Here is a 24,123-nt window from a genome sequence, read left to right as displayed (position 1 = left end):
TTGTTTGCAATGTGATCTTAATGAAGGAATGATGTAGAATGTGGAATCAGTGGTATCCCACACTCTCTTTCATTCTTCTTATCATTTCATTGAGTTTTTGTTGAAGAATATTAGATTGGTGTATCAAAACCAGTGACTGATTAGACACAGTCAACCTTTTATTGTTTTGAAGTTCTTAGAATGTTGAATCTCTTCCACCCTCTATAATTCCTATGATTGGTGGGAGAGGATGAAGATTTAATATATTCTTGGTTCATACTTATCTTATGCAGGGGATTTGAGAAGAAGTGGTTGAAGAACTACAAACGTTGTAGTGAAGTTTGCTGATAGAGAACATGCTCTGATTTGGAACCAGTCACCATGGAGTGACTTCCCTTAATGTTGGGGATATGGGGTGATGGATTTTTTTTTTATGTATCCATAATGATTCATTTGATCAGTTGGAGTGGTCTGGAGAAGGATTGGGTGTGGAAAAGGGGTCTATGATAGTCACACAGAGAGAGATTTTGTCACAGAAAATTGGGTGCTGTTTCAGGGGTCATATCTCCCAAACCCACCGTTGGATTTCTCTCAAATTTTTATATGTTGTTTGGGACATAATTATTCCAAATATCAATGGTTGGATTGAGAAAATATTGTCTGGTTCATAAGTTATACTTATCTGTTTGAGGGTCTATCCAGGAGACAACAAGAAGGTATGAGAAATTTTTCCAAGGTTGTGTTTAATGGATGAAAGGAGTATGGTATGCTTGGATAGTGTCTAGAGAGGTTGAATAGGGTATTAGGGAGAAGGTAAGGTTTTATCATAAAATTAAGAGAGATAGGGGAACCAATTTCTAGTTGTGATCTAAGGTCGGGTTCAAGGAAGTTGATCCATGTGAAAAGGCTACTAGCTTTAAAGGCTGAATGTGAGTCTTGGGTAGAAGATTGGTTGTGCTGATCAAATGGGTTGTTGGGACATGGTAAGTAGGGAATGAGAAGATTTTTTATGAATTTAAAATGAAGGTTGAAGTCTTGTGTAAAGATATGATGTTTGGAAGGCACTAGGTGTACTTGGGTAGCCTAGAAAGGAGGCCTTGAGGGGAATTTTGTAAAGAAGAAGTTGTTACATTTTGAAGTAGATTGTTGTCTGATATGATCAAGGAGGTTACCATCCACTACCTCTACATCAATGAGAGATATTAAAATAACATGGAAAGTAAAAACATGCATGAAAAACACTTAAACACCAAATATGATCAATTCTGTGTTACTCGGCACTTGTTGATACTGATGCTCGGCACTACTAAAATTTAGATTGGCTCTACACCTTAACATGCTCAACATCTATTGTTTACATGGAAAGAGACATTATAAATGGAAAGAGACATTATAACATCTAAACATCTTATAAACATAAGTAACATGAAGAAGAAAGAAATAAACACTCATGAAATGCAAAGAGATGCAACATATAGAGATAACTATAGAGATAAAACATCATGAAATAAGAGAATACAAGATTAAATCAAGAAGAGACAATAAAATATGCTTCCCACATAATATTTCAAAAAATTCTCATGTATAGGAAGAAGAAAGGATCTATGAGAAAGAAAAGAATAAGTGAGACTAAGTGAAATTATGTAGAAATTGGAACATCTCAAGGGTATAAGAAAAATGAAAACAATTGATAATATTGTGAGAATCATCATAGTGGAAAGGACATGAATATACAAAAAGATAATCTTCAAGAGGCTAGAATTATGAATTGGATTTTTAAAATCCTACTCATTAATACCAAGGCCTAAGTTTTTATACTTTTATTTCATTATTTTTCCACATCATCTTCACATCTATTCTTTAAAGAGCTCACCCATGCAATACATAATCATTATGCAAGGACAAGAATTAAGCTCTTAGACATATTAACATCTTAGGCCAAAGTTCTACTTTTCTCTATGTTCTCAAAATTTGCACATTTCCCACCATAATATTGAATGCAAATTCAATTTGGATAATCTTTGTTCATGTCATTGATCTCAAAGTACTTATCAAACTCTTGGATCTAATTTAGGAATATATCAAGATTGAGCTCATCTTTAACATAGATTTTTGTTTGTTTGTTTAGTTAATGCTTCAAAAAGCCTATCTAAAGGGGTTGAAGCCCTAACGACACCTAGTAAGTTCAGTAGTTCATCTTTTGACTCATAAAATAATGATTTGGCTTCAAGGTCATCTACCTTGTTAAACATTTCTTTAGTATTTCTTTTCCCTGTCTTCTCAAAATTTGCACATTTCCAATCATAGCATTGCATGTGACTTCAAGTTGGAGGCAAAAACTTTTACTCTTTTTCGATTATCTTCGTCCATGTATTTCACCTCAAAGTAGTTCTCTAACACTTGGATCTAACTCACCTTTAAAATTAGAAATATCCACCTTTGCTTTAGAATTTTTTTAGTTAATTCTTTAATAAGCCTATGCACAAAATTTGAAGGGGGAGTTTTATTATCATACTCCATAGATATATGTCTGGGGGAGTTGTAATAAGGAAGGAAACCCATGTACAATATGGATGAAAGATGTACAAAGATTTAAATGTGTTTACAAAAGAAATTTTGAAAAATAAAAATAAAAGTAAGAAGCTACTAAGCTACGTCAGCAAACACCAGTCAAAACCAAGTTAAAGTCACAAATTGTTAATAGGGGGAGTTTTGACTTGTATTCTGAGTATTCAAATTTTTTGTATGTTAAGTGTTTTTGTCACTAATGTTAAAGGGGAGACTGTTGACCTCATGGTCATTTCATTTGTCTATAAGTGACTTAACACTTAATCAATTGGTTACACTGCTACCAAGCTCTACAATTGCTATTGAGCTTATCATACTATTAGTAGTGAAAACCAAGTGTTTCACCTGATTTCAAGTTAATCAAGCAAATTACAATTCATGCCAAGCTTCATAGTGTCTATCAAATATCTAAGATAGATTCCAGTGTTCTTTGAGTATTGCAATGTCTACCAAACTACAATGGAAAAGTGTAATGTCACCCAAGCATAGCAGAGTCTACCGAACCTTTTAGCATAAGTGATGAAGAATGTACTATTGACCGAGCCTTGTAGTGTCTACCGAAAAATATAGAGCATGCACTATATTTAAGCCTTGAATTTAAAAAGGATTTAAATAGTGTATATGCACTATAGCACATTAATGATATTAATCATGTGTGCACTATAACATGCAAGCACTATTATGCACATGAGCTATCTAAATCATTCAATACCACCAAAGCCTAAGGATTGGATTTGTGTTGGGGATCCAACCCAAAGTTTTGGAGGGTCTAAACTAGTCTAAGACATGTTTTGTAGCAAGCATACAAAAAATGCTTGACTTTTGTTCTGTGATCTCTTTCAAGTTTCCTTATGGTTGAGTATTGATAAAATCAGGTTATATGATATTTTAGATCTTTGTGTTATCTATATAGAACAATATAGTTTATTTCAAATTCATACTATTTCAAGCATTTCATCTATAATTTATTTTTAATTTATGTTAATTTTCTCTCAAAAACTAATATGTACTAATTTGGGTGTTGGTTTTAGCTCATTCATCAAATTTTGCAACAAGTTAGTTTTTTAGAAACTAGACTCCATTCTACACACTTTCAAAAAAAGATATTTTGATTTTGGATTAGTTTTCACTAATTTCTAGGGGAGTACATAGATATTTCACATTTTTGGGATGTTTCCACTTACAATATTCAAAAAAGAAATACACATTATAAAATTACTCGAAAAAATTGGGGTAAATTGCACAGTGTTTGATTAGAGAGATTAAAGAGTTTCAAAACCAAAGTTAAAATTTTAGGGGGAGCACACGTTGCACTATGTTATGTTTTTCTTGAAAAATAGCACCACTTTTTATGGTCCCCTTTTTTGAGAGCCTAAAAATAAACCATTTCAGAAAAAAAATTTAGTAGTTTAGAAACTAGATTCAAAGGACTAAGTTACTTTTATTTTTGTCATATCATCAAATTTTGAGTGTAACATCTTCAAATACTTATAAAAATTTAGAAATTTCTGATTCTAGAATAAAAGAGGCCACTTGTTCCCAACTTTAGGAACCACAATTTTGTATACTTACCCAAACAAGCTAATAACATGCACTCTCAAGTTTTGCTGAAATTACTATATAAATTCATTTCTCCTCCTATTGTTAGAAAAAGGCTGAGAACTTCAATCTCAAGTCTCAAATTATAGACATAATAATGAATCTCCCAATCATAGACAAATATTAAGACCCCCACCTATCATGTTGTAAATGATAGATGAAATAATGAACATAGTTTTTATGCAGCTAATCGATTTCGAGTGTTACCACAAGATGGAGATCCTACCCTTAATTTTTTTTTTCATAAATTGTAATATTTTATCATGGAATGTTGGAAGATTATTTTATACTCATTCAAAGTTCAAATTGAAGGATAATTTATTTAAAACTAATTGTATTATTTCTATAATAAACTAAATGATGATTCAGAGGGTGCATAGGATATATTGCAAGTTATTAGCTAGGGACTATTTTTATTAGTTTTATTCCTCCTATGTAAATTTCAAAAATAAAAACTCAATAGTGAAACTAAAATGTTAGTTTCATAGTTTTAGTAGGCTAGCATAACTTAGTATATTGTTACTCTGTTTGTTAATTTTTCTTATATTTGGTTGTTCATGTGAAATATGTAAGTTATTCTAACTCATCCAAATAAATAATATTAATTGCTTATATAAATATATCTTTACCTCACATAGATGCATGTTGGAATGCAAGCTTTGTAATGTTATTTTGTAGAGAATATTGTAATTTAATTTTGTATAAGTGATGCAAGAGCATCTTGGGTGTAAGAGTAATCTTGCATCACCCAAAAATATTTCATTTTCAGTCTTTTCTATTTTAATAAGGACTGGTAGACAGGGTGGTTACTATTTGTGGGAACTTGCTATTTTTAGTAAGTTTTTCATATCAACTTGGAATGTTCTCATTTTGTACATGAAGGTTCAGCTTAAGTACGAGAGATGCTATTGTAGATTTTCAGTGGAAAATTTTGCAAAAAAACCTTCAGGCTCACTATTGGAGGCCTTCGAGTGCCAAGATTAGGTTTAAAAACAAGATGGAAGGGTGCTTGTGCCATTTTGAGCCTATAGATCAGAAGCGGCTTTTTTGAAAATTGATTGTAATACCCAATTAGAGCAATGGTTCAAGAGTTATGGCTTTCCGAAGTTGGGTTGCTGAAATTTCTAAAATAATTTATCAAAAATGTATTTAGCCGACTCTATATGTATTGTTAGGGTTTTTCGGCCCTAGGTATTAAGTGTGAACATCTAGAACCTTCCCCAGGGGAATAAAATTGCCTATTTAAGAAAGGCTTGAACATTGTCTATGACAACTCTAGGTGATAGTTCACAGCTTGTCTTGCAAATTTACCATAATGAAGGCACCCATGTGGGCTAGCATATTGTAGTTATGGATTTTGTAATTATGCATTTGTGACACAAATAAGAAGTCCATATTTTGTTCTGGCATTTTCTATTGTTTCTTTGTTTTTGTTATGAGTTTATGGTATTAAGGGGAGCACCCTTTATCAATAAATCTTTGTTCTTTTGTCTCCAAATCTCTTCTTAAGCTACTGATTAGATTTCTTACTTCTATATTAGTTGGTATCAAAGCATTAAATGATCGTTTCCCAATTAAATTTTGATACTTAAATTTAGTTTTTTAAAGGAAAAAAAGGGAAATAAAGGAAAATTAAAATTAAAATATCTCATCAAAAGGAGTATATTTTTGAAGTTGGTTCACTCAATTTAGAAGAGTTGGTCATTAGAAGCACTTGGAGGTGACTACTTGCAAAATTAAGCACTATTTTTTAAAAATGTGTGTGTGTGTGTGTGTGTGTGTGTGTGTGTGTGTGTGTGTGTGTGTGTGTGTGTGTGTGTGTGTGTGTGTGTGTGTGTGTGTGTGTGTGTGTGTGTGTGTGTGTGTGTGTGTGTGTGTGTGTGTGTGTTGTTAAGTGGTTTGCATAGATAGAAGTGTCTTTCTTCCAAAGAGTTTTTAATTCATTTTAAGATTTTAAATTTTGTTGAGAAATAAGAAAGATATGCCAATTTTGAAAATAACTTGTATTTGTAAAATCCAAATGGCTAAGCTATTTTGGTTCATGTTTTTGGGTAGTAGAATGTAGTTTTGGGAGCAAAATGTGGCATTTAGTTAAATAAAAAGCCTAGTTTTTATCATTTGCTAAGATTTTTCATTAATGGTTGTAGAATTTCATCTCCTCATTTCAAGAACATATTGTTTTTATCTAGGAAAATATTTCTTCTATTTGTGATCTCATTTTTGTAACATTTACTTTAGAAGAAATCTATAATGCTAAAAATTGATCTTGTTATAATAGTCAGATTCAATTTGTATAGTTTTTTCCTAGAGCATAATAGAGTGTTGACTCATAGATTTCCATATTTTGTGTCAATTAAATTATTATTGGGAGGCTTAAATTATTTGATTGGATTTAAATCATAATAATATGTTTGAATTTTTAGCTAAGAGAGTTGTTGAACTTGTCGGTGTGATGATATAGTAATTTAGTAGCTTTATGCTCCTGGAAGAGGCTTCAATAAGTTACTAAATAAAAATCCATGATGGATCTCAACATCTTATTGTGCTCCATAGTTGGGTCCTTGATATGGAGACTTGGTTTTCCTAAAATGGAATTATAGTTGAAGATAATGTTCCTTTTGCAAAATTAAAGCTCTTTCGTGTTTCTAAGGTAATGGTCACTAAATGACAATATGCTCAGGACCCTATAAACCACATGAAATCAACTAGTCATGCCCTTAAAAGATACAATTTATCCTTCAAACTATGAGCATGCTTTGCACATCAAGTGGCTTCAGTTGCGATAAGGATCTCACAAATGTTAGTGTGGGATTACATATATCAATTTAATCTCTTGAGAATACTCCTATGAGTTCAAGAATTAGTTTTTTCTTTAATCAAAATATTTAATTATATGTTCAATCAATTCTAGATATAGAAGACATTATTTTACTCAGTTTTTTGCTCCAAAAGATTTAACTTGTCAACTACAAGAAAAAAAATCTCCAAAGATAAAATTTCTTCTTCTTCCTTTTCTTTTTAGTCCCATAGTCTTGATTCTAAGAAATATATATTTTTTACTTATTCTAAAAACAAGGGACATGAAAAGTTTGAATGTTTTAAAATGAAGAAGAAAAAAATGTTTATTCAATCTCCTAATGAGGAAAGTAAAATTATTCCAATCAAGACATTCTGAGGATTAGAGGATTTATGATGAGTTGAACATTATACTCAATAAAGTCACAATAATGAATCATCATTTTAGCTTGAGAATGAGGCAATTTGTTTGTCACTCGTACTTATTCGACACATGATTTCTCTATAGATTGTATCATTGATAATGGATCATACAAAAAAAGAATTCCAAAGTCCACTTTCCACAAACATCATTTATCAATGGTTTGTATCTTCATTTATATTCACTTGGGTTTAAGGATAATGATTCATCTTTACTCCCAAATTCATTGATAAGGTCATATATGATGTGATCACCACTGATTATTATTATTTTCTTGCAAAACTCTATCAATATGATAGGAAAGCTTACTAGGTGCATTTAATAACACTAACACACTACAAAGGCTACATAAAGAGAATTATCTCATAAAGTATTCTAAGAGAACCAATCAAGCAAAAGATCTTGCCCTAATTTTCATTTGGCCACAATATTATAATTCTAAGGGAAATGCCATTATGTCTGAACCAAATTTGTTATTTTGGGAAAACTATGCCAAAAATATTCACATGTATTTTTCACGATCTTAAGATAGCTCCCCAAAATGAGAAATCAATCACTATATATATATTTGTCCTATTGATTACCAAAAAAATAAAATTATTTTCCACTTATACCCCCCTTTTAGTTCACCATTTCAAAAATAACCACCTAATAAACCATTTATACTCAAAATATAAGAAAGGTTAAAAAGATTAACAATAGTGCATGTTGAAGAAAATATTTGTAGTGTTAATAAACATAATGTAAAGAGGTAGAATTTGGTAAAGTTATCAATGAATGATGGTAAATTAATTAAAATTTAAAAGTAGACAAATTAATGCACTGAAATTTGAGAGTTAGTAGTTTGAAATGAACAAAATAGTTGAAATAAATTTTTTTGCTAAAAAGTATCTTTCTTAAACATAGTAATTGATAATTAAATATGTTTCATTGTAGATAGAAGTAAATTTTATATGAACTCATTTTCCCACCTTTAATACATATAAGAATGTCCAATCTGATTGAAGACATTGTGAAAGTTGTGTGTGTATGTGCGCGAGCGCGTATGTATGGATGTACATATGTACATAAATATATACTTATGTATATATGTGTGTGTGTGTGAGTGTGTACATATGTACACACACACACACACATCTGTGTATGTATGTATATACATACATATATTATATATTTGTAAATACACACACACACACACACACACACACACAGATATATATATGTGTGTGTGTGTGTGTGTGTGTGTGTTTGTGTGTGTGTATGTATATGTATGTATTTATGTATATATACATAGATAAATATATATGTATGTATGTATGTATGTATACATACATACATGCATACATATTTCAAAGATACTTTTGTAAATATGCAAGTGGACAATAGAGAGTAATGTTCTAATAGTCTAATTTCATTTTCGTTTCAAATGTTGAAACTAAAAACAAGGTGGTCATCAATAGTCCAAAAATTATTAATAACCAATTTATTACAAATCACTTTCATACTACCTACTTTAGTACATAATAATGCTAGTTTACCCAAGTACATAATAATATTAGACTGCCTACCTAGATATATAATAATTTTGGTCTACCTAGATACATAATAATATTGGTCTGAATATAATAATGATTCTATAATAATGTGGGTCTACCTACCTAGGTTTATAATGATGCTTGCCTACCTAGGTATATAATAATGTTATTTGTTAGAGTAGTAATTAGTTCTAATAGACTAAGGACAATAATATGATCCTTATATTGTAAAATATTGTTGAATATAGTATTAGAATGCCTTTAAATAATATTAAAATATTAAAATATTTTTTTAATTAAAAATAATATGAATGGTCAATACTTAATTTTGAAGTATAAACAAAGCGATTGTGAATTGGTTTATATATTTTTTTATTTAAATTATTCTAATATGCATTTGGTTTTTAATAATTATTATTATTTTATTAGTTTCTAATATATAATAAATATCATATATTACATGTTACTTAAATTATTTTATTTGTGAAATATATATATATATATATATATATATATATTACATTAAAGTTGATCATTTGGATAATTAAAAATTGCAATGATTATATAATTTTGTATTATGATTAGAATGACATTTTTTATCTCTCTATTTATTTTTTTGGAAATACACCTCTTTAAACAATAATTAATTTAAATATAAAAAGTACTAATAAATAGTTATCTTGAAATAGTAATATAAAGGAAATAAGATAATTTTCTTATTCTCACAACATTGGTGATGTCAAACCAACCTTCCTCATTGTTGCTAAGATGTGGGTATCATCCCTTCTACTTTGTGTAATATTAAATGTGCATATTGTCCCTTTTTGTCAAGCCTTAGCTTTGGTGGTCTAACTCGGCTTCTTCAAATCATATTTTTTAGCAATCAATATATTATGTAGTAGTGTATTCTTATTCAAATTCAAGGGATTCCTCTCATCCATTTTCTTATTTCTTATTTCTTGTGATTTCAAAATATGATACTTGTACCCTTTGTGACTATTTCTTTGGATCTACTATGAATCTCTTCTTTTGGGAAGCTATCACAACCCAATTTAAGCCCTCATAGAGACATCAAGAGATATTGAAATGGTTATTTCTTCTCTACCTTTTATTATACTACATAGCATTGGTATTTATATTGTTCAATGTTTGTTGAAGTACTAGAATTTCTCTCTTAAGATAACTTTCTATAAATATAAGATGCATTTGATCTGCCATTTAATTTCTATAAACTTTCTCATGGTTTCTTCTTTGAGTCTTCAACATTGCCAGTATTTGCAGTCATCCCTATTTTTATGGAAATAATGGTCCCCAAATATATGCTTGGGTATTATTGATCCTAATCTTAATCATTTTATGTTGTAAATTCATTTTGATACTTTCCTATGGGTTTACGCCTTTGGTATATGGGTATTTTGGATTGTCATCATCCTACAAGCAACTAGATTCCTTCAAACACCTCTTCTAGTTTTGTTATCATCCTCAAAATTTGTGAATTTAGATACATGACAATTTTGTTCCTTTCAACTAAAACCTTTTCCTAGTATTGGTTTATTTTAGGGGATTGGCTTTACATCCCCTTTAAGTATACCCAAATCTAGGATGCTTTTAAGGTGGAGATTAATCTTTGTTTATGGAATGATAAGATGTTATAATTTCTCAAAGTTCTATTGAAACTTACATTTCACATTTTACTACAACTTGTTTTTCTAACAATTTTATGCTTTTGGGCCCATGATTAAGTCAATAATGTGGGATTAGAGGTGCTCCACCACCAAGAGCTTCTTGATCTCTAGACCATACCCATTACACTATGGGCAAGTACCCCTTGGAAAATAATTCTTCCTGCAATCTATCCATACTTTGTGTCACTAATATTGTGAATGTTCTCTAGCTCCTCTAAATCCATCTTTTCATGGTGGAATTCATTAGGTTGTGATTAAAGAAGGTATCGGATAACCAAACTCCTCTATCTAGCTCCTTGGATTGGCTTTAGAGATTCCATTTGTGTGCAAAGATGATAAAGTTAAAGAGGAGGGTGAAGTAGCTATTGATAAGGGTTAGTCCATTCCCAACATTGCATTGGACCCCACAAATTCATTGTGAAAACCAAATGAATAGAAACCCCCTTATCTTCCCTCTAGTGTTTATCTGCGACTTAGGAAGCTTTATTATTGTTTTTCTTTTCTTTTCAGGCTTTCAACATTTTACTTATGTTTTCTTTCTTTCCAAGTATTTTGTGTAATTCTAATGAGTGTCCTCATGTCCTATTTTGGTGAAAGTGTATATGTTTTTATAAATTTATAGAAATTGACACATGTATATTAAAAAGTAGTATATATATATATATATATATATATATATATATATATATATATATATGTTGGTGTAAATAAGTATTTACTTATTACACTTACTTAAGTTTTACTTAGGTTAATGCATTATTTTATTATTATTTTAGGTGAGACACTTAGGAGTTTGTGAACTCTCATTGAGTTACGCAACTCTAATTAGGCACATGGTGTCTACAACATAGGAGGATGCATCATTCACTGAGTTGTTATGATGACAACATAGTTTTCCGCACTCCTCATTTAGCACATGTTGTCTACTCCATTGATTTGCATGCTACACCATTGTAGTCTTATCCTCACATCATCGCACTTAATCCCGTGCTTAATGGAGGATAATCCATATCTGGTGGACATGTGCCTGGTTGTATGACATGTCATGGTGCTGACTTTTATGTATTCTAGAAGCTCTCTTGAGGCCTTTATATTCAGGCACTCCAAGTGTACTCTCATGTTGGCTATATCCATTATTGAATGAATATCATTATTCTGATCATACTTTGCCTATTGTGGTCTATTGTGTGCTTGTGTTGAGTTCTTTTGTTCTTGGGTGAATTCTAGCCTAAGCCAAATTCTTACATGGTATCAGAGCTGAGGAGGATTCTCATCACGTAGCCGTTCGAGATCGTTCATGATTCAGCACCTTGATTCTGGAGGATCCGCAAAAATTGGGAGCATCTAGAGCCAGATCTGACCTCTTCATTGCATCCGGAGCACTAAATCGGTGAAGATTGACTATAAATTTGCCTATCTTGCATCCGAAGACACCGATTTGCAAATTGTGTATGATTTTTTTCGAATCTGTTTAATTATTATTTTAGGATTTGAATATTATTTTCTCTCTGCAATTTACCCATATTGGGTATATTTCAATTTTTTAAATTTTGAAATTAGCAGAGAAAATTTTTGGCTGAACCCGGCAATCACACCCCGGCCCGGCTCTGTATTTGGTGGATATTTAATTATTGCAGGGTTTTAATATATGTGGGCCATACCTGCTCTATACGGCAATTAATTTGGCCTGACTCCAATAGAGATCACAGAGCAGCCCCTGCAGTACAAATTTGGCAGATCCAAATCCAAAATTAATTCCCCCAGACCGGCGATCACAGTCAATTGGCCAGCCTTACGAATCCACCGGCGTAGGCTATCTTTGCTTTCAGTTCTACGGGCTGCACTTTATAAAGTGCGCAGACACTTCAGAACCCACGAATGTGGGATAAAAATTTGAGGTTTCAAAAATAGCACTTCTGTCTTTGACAGAGAAACTGAATTTTGGTGACAAAATTAAAAACTCTGGCAGCGACATCAAATTTGGGACCCGCAGATACAAGCCTGTACTTGGAACACGCGGCGAGGATTGATTTTCCCACCTCATCCTCCATGCGGTGATCTGCTATTAACCCGGACACAGACACATAGACCCTATCCTGCATAGTTAGAAAAGGTCACCACGTCATCATACAGAAGAGTGCAGTCACCGATTCCATACTTTGTCCGTACATTTCGTACTGCCACGTCATCTAACAGGCAGAATTTTTGTTGACATCATCATTTTACTAGCCCAAAATTGATGCCCGTCTAGACATCAAATTAGGCCATTTTATAGCTTTTGCAATGGCTGTATGACCATCAAATTTAACCCTTACTTTTGCTGGTGCAACCCCTCACCGAATTCATTTTGGTTTTGGCAGTCCGACTTCAAGAGGCCATATCTCGCACATCCGGACTCCAAATCAGGTGCAATTTTTTTTGAAATTGGGTAAAATTTTCTAAATTTTTCAATGGTGTAGCTATTTTCTGGTTTTGGTGCACGGATTGTTCAGAATTTGCATATTTTGGTGACTATACCTGGAGAATCCTGCATTTTGCAACTTCAAACACTCCATACAGGCACATCTGGTGTCGAAAATAGGTTCTATTTTTTTTGAAAGTGTGTATATTTTAGTCTACTTTCCAGATTTGGCATCAGATTGTAGTGTTGTGTGGACAAAATTGTCACTTTCAGCAATAGGGCCTTTCTTTGCTTTGTAATGCTTCAGTATTGTAGCACATTGTAAAGTTTCAGATTTGTACTCTATTAAGAGGTTGTAAAAAGAAAAATTAGAAGTCCACAAAGGCCAAAATTGGCAAGTGGCTCATTGTAATCGCACTATTGATAAAGTGCCCAAAGCATCTATTTTGGGGGGGGCGTTTCTTGATTTAGTGAAAAGGGGGGGTATTCTTGGTGTTGTGTTCTCTCGTTTCTGCAATTTTCTTTCATTTTTTGCATTATGGGCAACTTTAAGTTTCCTAAGTTAACTCCTCATAACTATGCTATGTGGTCTATCAAAATGTTGTATCACTTAATGCATAATGGAGTTTCACAATATGTAGATGGTACTCTTCCTAAACTAGCATGTGATAATGTATCAACAAATGAAATTTTTGAATGGGTAGCCATGGATAGAAAAGCCCTAGGTGATATATGTTTGGGGGTAGATGATAAGATCATGTATCAAATCATAAAATGTACTACATCTAAAGAAGCTTGGGATACCCCTGAAAGCCTTTATGGTAAAGTTTCTGAAGAGGATGTATTCAAAATTGAAGATGAGCTAGTTTCCTTAGATCCTAAGTCGTATGACTCAATCCAGGACTTCATCATCAAGGTGAATGAATTAAGGACAAAGCTTACTGATTGTGGAAATTCTATCAAAGATGACAGACTGATCTATCTCATCCATAACAAGCTGCCATCTGAATATTCCACATTTGTATCTTCTTTTAACACCTCAAAGACAACCTTAGGGTCTGCCTACAAGAAAGTCACTTTTGATGAATATGCAAAACTGTTGGATGATGAAGAAAAGAAGTTGAAAACAATGGGGATTCTCAAATCACCTCAGTCTAAAGCATTGGTGGCCAATGAGGGTTCTCAAAATTTAGCTGCACAATCTTCAAACAAAGGAAAGGGTAAGAAGAAATCAAAGAGTAAATATGAGGATGCAGAAAAGACCACACCTCAATCAAATCAACAAGGCAAGTCCTCGAATTCCAATAAGAAAGGGGACAACAACAAGGAGAAAAAGAAGTGTGCTTATTGCAAGAAATCGGGTCATGAAGAGTATGACTGCTATCTTAAAAAGATTGATGAATTGACCAACATCATGAAGAAACATAATGTTCCATTGCCTAATGCTTACAAGGAGAAGGGATCTTCTTCAGATTCTAAGGGCAAAGGGCAAGCACTCATGGCAAATGCAAACTCTTCAAAAGAATGGATATTTGACTCAGGTGCCTCATATCACATGGGTTCTTCCAAGGAGGATTTTTCTTCATTGAATCACTCAAAGGTACCGCACATCTTCATGGGGAATGATAGAAAAATGGAAGTTGAAGGAAAAGGTAATGTGGAAATGGAAAATGGAGAGTTTCAAGAGGTTCTCTATGTTCCAAATCTAAGTTCGAATCTCCTATCAATCTACCAAGTCACTCACTTTGGAGATGGACATAGAGTTGAGTTCCTTCCAGACTCAGTAAAAGTGCACCGTCTTAAAGACAATTCCTTGGTTGCAATGGGGAAAGTGAATGATCACAAGAGGTCGTACTCTTTCTTGCATTTTGTACCCAAGACTCCTTCAAAGGCCTTGTTATCACAATCTCATTCAAACATGCAATCATGGCATGAGCGGTATGATCATCTTGACTACCACTATCTTCAACAACTTTGCACATACCACATGGTCAAAAGTCTACCTCAAATCAACTTTTCTAAGGGTAAGTGTTCATCAAATTTAGTGGATATGCATCTAGAGGGGAAGTCACAAAGAGGGAAGTCTTCTAGAGCAACAAGTGTTCTTCAAATGGTTAACATGGTATTAGTAAGTCCTTTTGCATTCAGCCAGGGTCGCTACATACTTACCTTAGTTGATGACTTTTCAAGGTTCACTTGGGTCTACTTTTTGCATAGTAAGGGTGAAGTTTTGGACACATTTCTAGACTTCAAGGCTCATGTAGAATGACAATCTAGAAAGGCCATCAAAGTACTTCGCATGGACAATGGAAACATGGATGTGAACAGAAGACTTAAGGACTTTTGCAGACAAGAGTGCATTGATCTTCAGACTCCTTCAACATTCAGTTCACATAAGATAGATGTTGTAGCATTGAGGATTAGAACTCTTAAGTCTGTGGCAAGTTGCATGATTCATGCCAAGTCTCTAGATCCATCATTAGAATTTGAAGCAATCTCAAGTGCCACTCACATTCTTAATCATTCTCCTCATCTAGCCTTAGATGGCAAAACTCCTTTTGAGGCATGGTGCAGCAAAAAACCTATTGTGACACACTTCAGAGTCTTCGGTTGTCCTGCATGGACAAACAGATCTTCCAGGGTTTGCAAGGCACAAACATCTCGGCCTTGTACCTTCATTGGTTATGAAGACAGTGTTAAGGCATATAGACTTCTTGATCCTGAGACACATCAGATATTTGTGGAGAAGGATGTACATTTTGAGGAAAGTTCTCCGAGCTTGTCCTCTACTCCTCTTCACACATCATACAATGTGGATACTGATAGTGACACCAGCAATAGTCCTTCAACAGATTCAGATACGTGGAGTTTTGTCGATAGATACAATGAGAGGTCACTTCATCAGTTCAGTCCACATGCATACATCGCCACAGTGATAGGTCCAGAACAGCAAGGTACTTTTAGTCTTCTAGATACAGGTTCAGTGACAGATTTGGGGGACAACATTAATGATTTGCCTCTTCTTCTTGATGCAGAATTTCCTTCTTCAATTGTCACGAGGGTTCCAGACTCTCTTGTTCATTCTCTACTTGATCAATCATCATAGGTTGAAGTGAATGTAGATACTTATGATCAGCAGTTGCAGTAGGGTTCTTCATCAGTTGCAGAGACAGATAGTTCTTTGGGACAAGTTCTTCAGCCAGTTGAGCAGGTTTTAGAGATATCACTTATTCATGGGATTCTTTCCACACACAGTGGAAGTGTCTCATTTATACCCTTGGCATTGTTTCTTCCTAAGGGGAGGAACACCATTCTGCAGTCTTGAATCAGCTTCTTCATCGGAGCACTCACTGTTTGTATTCTTCTTTGGGGGGGGGAGCCCATCCTATCTCTCTTCCTCTTCTCATCATTCTCTTATGTATATATTGGATGTATGTCGTAATGGGGGGGTCTTGATTACTCCATCCATCAATGCATCCTAACTATCTCTCTTTTTGGGGGAGGGTTTTTCCCATGAGGTTTTCCCTCTTTCCCTATTTTATGAGAGATTTGCATATCATTATGTACATGGGTACCTAACATGGCCTAGTAGCCGAGACCCATCTTGCATTTCATCCTAGATTACATAAGCTTAAGGGCATTCCCCTAACTTGCACTTAAGGGGGGGTGTTGGTGTAAATAAGTATTTAGTTATTACACTTACTTAAGTTTTACTTAGGTTAATGCATTATTTAATTATTTTGCATTATTTTATTATTATTTTAGGTGAGACACTTAGGAGTTTGTGAACTCTCATTGAGTTACACAACTCTAGTTAGGCACATGGTGTCTACAACATAGGAGGATGCATCATTCACTGAGTTGTCATGATGACAACATAGTTTTCCGCACTCCTCATTTAGCACATGTTGTCTACTCCACTGATTTGCATGCTACACCATTGTAGTCTTATCCTCACATCATCACACTTAATCCCATGCTTAATGGAGGATAATCCATATCTGGTGGACATGTGCCTGGTTGTATGACATGTCATGGTGCTAAATTCTATGCATTCTAGAAGCTCTCTTGATGCCTTTATATTCAGACACTCCTAGTGTACTCTCATGTTGGTTGTATCCATTATTGAATGAATATCATCATTCTGATCATACTCTGCCTATTTTGGTCTACTGTATGCTTGTGTTGAGTTCTTTTGTTCTTGGGTGAATTCTGGCCTAAGCCAAATTCTTACAATATATATATATTTCTAAAGAAAAAAAATTCAAATTGGTGAATCTTTCAAAGGATGATCTATTAGTGTATTTTGTAAAGAAACTATTTTATTTCTTAAAATTCAATAAATATTGTATTCTTTTTAGAGGATCAAAAAATCATATGTAGAGTCTGTTAGATCTTATATTTCCAAGAAAATTTCTCAAGCCTTGAATGTATCTGCTTCATAATTAAACCAACTTGAATTTCATTAGTCTTGAGAGATGCTAATTTTCTTAGCTATTTCATTTTATAATTTGTATAAATTATGGTAATTCAATTTTTACATTTATCTATGTACAGAAGATTATGTAGCATTTGAGCATTCTAAGGTGTCAATTTGACATCATCAATTATGATACCAAAACAAGTTTGAACTTAATAATTGTGCTTCAAATATTTATTTTATTGATATGTCTATGTGTCATCACATGATTTATACTTTTAAAAAAAAATCTTAGGTGAATGTGACAATTTATCTATTAGTCATGCTCATTTGATAAATGGTATTTATGTATATTGTATCCCAATAATGGCTCATAAAAAAATTAATTGCAAAGTCTACTTTATATAAACCTCATTTGTCAATGAATCTACATCCTCATCCAAATTCAATTGGGTGGAAGGATAATGATTCATCTTTGTAGATCACAAATACTTACACTATGTTTTTGCATCTGGTTCCAAATTCATTAATGATGTCGTATGTGATGTGGCTACCATGGATTATCATGATTTATGTTGCAAAACCCTATCAATTTGATAAGAAAGCTCAGTATGGTGCATTTAATAACACTTACACACATCAAAGATATAATTAGAAATATTTCATAAAATGTACTAAGAGCACCAAAAATCTTGTACTTATTTGCAAACATGAAAGAAAAGTTGTCAATCAAGCATAATATATTGCCTTATATTTTAGAAGCCTAAGACAACTCCCAAAAATGAGAAATCAATCACTCCATTGATATTCCTTGTGATGATTTCAAAAATTAAATTTTCCACTTATACCCCTTTTTGTTCAACATTTCCAAGACAACCACCTAATAAACCATTTATATTAAAAATGTAAGAATGGTTAAAAGGGACAACAATAATGCATCTTGAAGAGAATTTGCATAGTGTTAATAAAGACATTATAGAGGTAGAACTTGGTAAAGCTATTAATGCAAGATAGTAAACTAATTAAAATTTAAGTAGAAAAAACTAAAATTTGAGAGAATTGGTCATTTAAAATGAAAAAAGAATTGAAAATTTTTTTTTATTAAAAATTATTTCCTTTTTACAAATAAAATTTGATAAAATATTTGAAAAACCTTTTATAGTAGATAGAGGTGAATTTCAAATGAACTCAATTTTTTTTCCTTTTATACATATAAGAATGTCTAATATCATTAAAAACATTATGAAAATTTTAAAAAATAAAAATATGACATATTGCAAAGGCACTTTTATGAATATGCAAATAAATTATAAAGAGTAATGCTCTAGCAATCTAATTTCATTTTCCTTTTGAATGATAAAAATAAAAAATAAGGTGGTCATCAATAGCTTGAAAAATAATTAATAGCCAATTTATTACAAGTCACTTTCATACTATCTAAACAAGTACACAATAATATTAGTCTACCTTGGTACATAATAATGTTGGTCTGTTATGTACTATAAATCTCTTTTCTTTGGAAGATATCCAATTTTATACCGACATCACGAGATATTCAAATTTCCATGTCTTCTTTTCCTTTCATTATACCACATAGTATTGGTATTTATATTGTCATTGAAGGACTAGCATTTCTCTCCCAACATGACTTTCTATAATTATAAGAAAAATTTGAGGTGCCATTTATTTTCCCTAAACCCTCTCATGGTGTCTTCTTTGAATCTTCAATCATATTTGTAGTTGCCTCTATTTTTAAAGAAACAATGGTGCCCCAACATTTGGTTGGCTATTGTTGATCCTAAACTTAACCATTTAACCTAGTGAATTCATTTTGACAGTTTATTATGGGTTTTCACTATTGGTATATGTGTATTTTAGACCCTCATCATCCTAAAAGAAACTAGATTCTTTCAAACACCTCTTCTAGTTTTTTCATTGTCCTCAACACCTGTGGAGTTGGATAAATGACTATTGTCTCATTTTGTATAAAACATATTTTTGATCATTTTATTTTTTTAGTGGGTTGTCCCCACATCCCTTTTATGTATGCCCTAATCTAGGATTCTTTTAGGATGGAGATTTATCATTCTTTATGGAAAGATACGACATTGTTAAATTTCTCAAAGTTCTATTAACATTTATATTTCACATTTTACAACAACTTGTATTTCTAATAATATTGTTGCACTATCACCAACTACTCCTTGGAAAATAATTCTTCTTGCAATCGATCCCCACTTTGTGCTTCTAATATTATGAAATCTCTCTACCTCCTTCAAAGCCATTTTTTGGTGGTGGGATTCACTATGTTGTCACTAAAAAATGGTAATGGATAACCAAACTCCTATTTTGGGCTCCTCGTATTTTCTATAGAGATTCCACTTGTGTGTAAAGAAGATAAAGACAAGAGGAAAAGTACCTAATGATGACAAGTAGTCCATTCCTAACACCACCTTGGACCCCACTAATTAATGGAGAAAATAAAATGACTAGAAACCCCATTTGCCTACCTTTATTTTTTTTTTAAATTTTATTATTAATTTTATCTCATTTCTTATTGGGATTTCAACATTTCACTTATGTTTCTTTCTTTAGGTGTAACTTCAAGGATTGACCTCATGCCCTTTTTTGATGAAAACATATATATTTTTATAAATCTATAGAAAATCATAAATGTATTTATATATTAAAAGTAGCCAGAGAGAGTATACATCTTATAATAATAAAATCAAGTGAATTCGGACAACATTTCAAAGCATGACCAATAACTTATATTTAGCAAAGAATACTTTTATTTCTTATAATTTAATAAACATAAGTATAATTATTTGAGGACCAAACAATCACATGCAAAGTGTGTTAGTCATATATTCCTAAGAAAACTTTTCTTCTTGAAATTACTTGTTTCATAATTAAACCAACTTGAATTTCATTAGTCTTGAGCAATGCTAATATTCTTGGTTATTTCAATTTGTTTTTTGTATTTGGTAATTTAATGTTGACATTTCATTATGTGGGAAAAAAAATTTAGTCTTTGAGCATTTTACAGTGTTAAGTTACCTCATGAATTGTGATGTTAAAATAAAATTTCACTAATTGTTGCACTCAAATAATATTTTAATGATATGTCAATATGTTACCATACGATTTATTAAATTTTTTATGACCACGTGTATATTTTACAAATGTAAACTTCTAAAGTACAATGTATATGTATATATATGTGTGTATGTATATATATACATACATACATACATACATATGTATACATACATATATACACACATATATGTGTATACATACATATATAATCACTACTAATAGCTTTAATATCATAACTATGAGTAATATAATATAAAAAATAGAACATTATAACTATCAAAATATAATCTAATATTGTATCCCTAATTCTCAATTCCACAAACAAAGCTAATGATTCTCAAGTCCCACCAACCATTCCACAACGTACAATGGTTAACGAAAAACCCAAAGGCTTTCTGCAAATTGCCTACAATATGATTGTTGCACATTGCATTACATTCATTTTTGTACTTGATTTTTGTTGTTTCTCGCTTGTATGGTTTTAGGTTTTTAGTATTTTAGTTTTTTTTTTCTGTTATAATTGTTTTGTAACTAATTGTTATTATTATTTTTTATTAACAAAAGAATTGTAGTTCATTCTTAATCCTTTCATCAACACTAGCTTTCAACTTAATAGAACAATTTATTTGGATTTCAATTGGATGGAAATCACTCTGCTATGGAAACATGATAAGACAAAGCCCCTATTTGTTCCACGCAGCTTAAACATCGCACACTCTCAGTCTAAATGAAGCCACTGCAAGCAAACAAAGCCCACGCAATCAAACAAATTGAACTCACGCCCTTTTTAAAAAGGAATCAATGCCAAGTGACCATCGACATTTGTTTCAAAGGAACTCACAAAAAATGTCTCGTAGAGAAGATGAAATTAGTCAGAGGTGTTAGCAGCAGACGTTTTATAAAGCAGATCCACATTTGCACAATGAGAAGCCACAGCCCAGGCATGAGGAATAAAAAGTAGTACCAATAGCCAATACGAATAGCTCATGCATTCAAGGGAGCAGCCAGTAGTTTTCAAAATAAGCTCCAATGTAAAAGGCAAGAAGCATAAAAGAAATTCCACACGCAAAGCAAAAAAGAGCTCTCACGCATCAGAGGAGGTCTGCATTCTAAAAATGTGCAAAGTCATATATCCCACATTGGGTGGGTGAAGTTATATTTAGTTGTTTAAATAGAAGATTACTCACTTAACTTCGTGTCTTAAAGAAAAAGGTTTTCGAAAGCCAAGTACATGCGTGGCCCCATGGTCGGCCAGCTAGATGGAGGAAAGAAGGCCAAATTTTGACCAAACATGCAATTCAAGTATGATGATGTCAGCAAGTTGATGCGCCGAGAAGTTAGAAAATCTGGGAAGGCGCTATGGTGCCATCGAAAAATGGCAAGGTTTTTCGATAGCGACATAGCGCCTTTCCAAAAAAGGTCCCGAGGTGATGTGGTGGTGTCAGCAAGTGAAAGTCTGGACACGAACCCATGCGCTGGCAGAGTATTGGGCGGGAGAGTTCAAAAATTGAATTCAAATTAAAGTGTAGCGGTGACTGTTATTTGAACTATTTAGAGTCAGTGAGGAGTCACAGAACTGCTACAGAGAAGAGAACGAAAATGGAAATGTCTGAGGGCTCCACAACAGTGCGAAAAGAAGGGCCCACATCACACCTAAGCAGTCAAAGCTTAGTGTGTGATGTTTAAGGGTGGCCCATTGGAAATGGGCTGCTCCAAATTTTTCATCTTCCCTGGGAAATCCTGAAGACTGAGAGTTCTATGGCAGTGGAAACAATTATTTGATGCTTAAAATTCAGTTTTTTTCATTTGGGATTTTGTTTTAAGATAGAATTTTGCTTCTACCGTGCTCTAAAAATCAATGTATATATAATATCATGGGTTTTGCAGGTCTTATTTTTGCACCGTTACTCTGGTGATATGACCCTACAAACATCTTTATTGATTTTCATTGCATATTTCTTTCAAACTGTTAATGTTTTGTACGCCCAGCAGCTCTCAGAAGGCTTGCAGCCACCGGTTTGCAACTTGATGTGGGTTGGAGTTGTGCTATTTTGTGTTGGAATTGGGGGGAATTTTTATCACTATTATCTCTTGTCAAGGCTCAGAAAGGATAGGAAAACAGGATATGTGGTGCCCAGTGGAGGTTTGTTTGATTTGGTGGTTTTCCCACATTATCTTTTTGAGATTGTTGATTGGATGGGATTGGTCATCATCTCTCAAACTCTCTACAGCTGGGTATCTATGTTTTGGACATTGTTATACTTGGCTGGTAGAAGCTATGCCACGAGACAATGGTATTTGGAGAAAATGGAAAACTTACCCAAGCAAAGAAAAGTGCTTTTTCCTTTCATATTCTGAATCTTGTAATTTGATTGAAGTATTAGTTTGCTTTTTCATACACTTAATTTATGTCATTGTCATCATCATACCATGTCTAATACTATATAGGAATTCCACTCCTATAAGGTGTAATAATTGGGCTCATAGGAAGATATACTTGTGTAAACTATTAAAGGGGGGAGAATATTTTGAGTAATAGAATAATTATGTCTTTGCACATACAATTTATTCACAAAGAAAAAGGGCATATGTCAATATTCACAAAGAACCTACCTAAAAAATTTTATGATAAAAATGAAAATGGTGGCACGCAATAGTAAAATGAACAACAACAAAACAAGATTTAGGTTGTATTTTGATGACTTTTTGTCTCTTAATTATGGGGAAAACTATATTCTTTGTTCGACATTATTAATGATAGAATGGTTATGATAATAAGAAACATTTACACTTGCTTAAATTTTGTTGACCTCTCTTCTACTGGAGAAGAGCTAAAGAAGATGAGTTTAAGAGAGATTTCTTTTTTGATAAACAAAACTCTGATTGTCATAAAGTTGTTGCTTGTCTATGGTAATCAAAAGCCTTCTAGAAATATCCTACTCAAATTTTGAGCAGATTAATACAACATAGAGGATATCTATTTGCATAATGATTTATTCTTTATAGCAATTTAAACTTTCAACTTAAATAATTTGAATCTAACTATGGAGTATGGCCAACAACTACAATCTATAGCTTTCTTCATGATCAAAATGCAAAGAAAATATTACAAAATTCAGATATCGCAATTTTCCACAATCCACAGTATCTACATAGTTGTTCTTAAAATGATTGTGTCTTTTTCTCCTTTATCTCTCTCATCTAGATTATGGATCAAACCGTGCGATTTGAAATGTTGATGCAAATAAGAACACTTTATCATTCTAGAAACAACTATGGAAGATAATGACAACTACTTTAATATATGGGACCTATATAACCTAATATAAAAGGTCCATGGGAATGTAAGAACACTCATCTCTAGAAACTATTTCATAAATTTAAATGTCATACATGGGACAAGGTATCTAGTGTTGATGTATTGGCTACTATTATGCCCAAAACAACAATCTCTAAACAATGCCAATATCAAAAGTAAGAAAAATGTTATACTTATTGATGATTACATAAAGGACCTGAAAAGGGCTTTGGCACTATAGTGTTAAAGGATAGAACAATGTATAATACTTACTAATAGTAAAGAGAAAATAGTATAAATGCATCCTCACAACTTTGTA

The 24,123-nt window shown here is 32.6% G+C and overlaps 1 protein-coding gene across 1 annotated transcript in view; it reads left to right on the top strand.

Moving 5' to 3' along the window:
- Positions 1-22,864, top strand: part of LOC149555165 (uncharacterized) — a 32,881-nt gene extending 10,017 nt beyond the window's left edge. The window contains exon 2 of the mRNA XM_089833593.1: positions 22,394-22,864. Within this exon, the coding sequence (XP_089689719.1) occupies positions 22,394-22,864 (471 nt within the window). The remainder of the gene's footprint in view (positions 1-22,393) is intronic.
- The last annotated feature ends 1,259 nt before the right edge of the window (positions 22,865-24,123 follow it).

This window comes from Cupressus sempervirens, chromosome 5 (assembly GCF_028749045.1).
Source record: "Cupressus sempervirens isolate cs-2001-9-10 chromosome 5, ASM2874904v1, whole genome shotgun sequence".
Taxonomy (NCBI): Eukaryota; Viridiplantae; Streptophyta; class Pinopsida; order Cupressales; family Cupressaceae; genus Cupressus; species Cupressus sempervirens.
The sequence above is the reverse complement of the archived record's forward strand: the minus strand, read 5'-3'. Positions and strand labels throughout refer to the sequence as shown.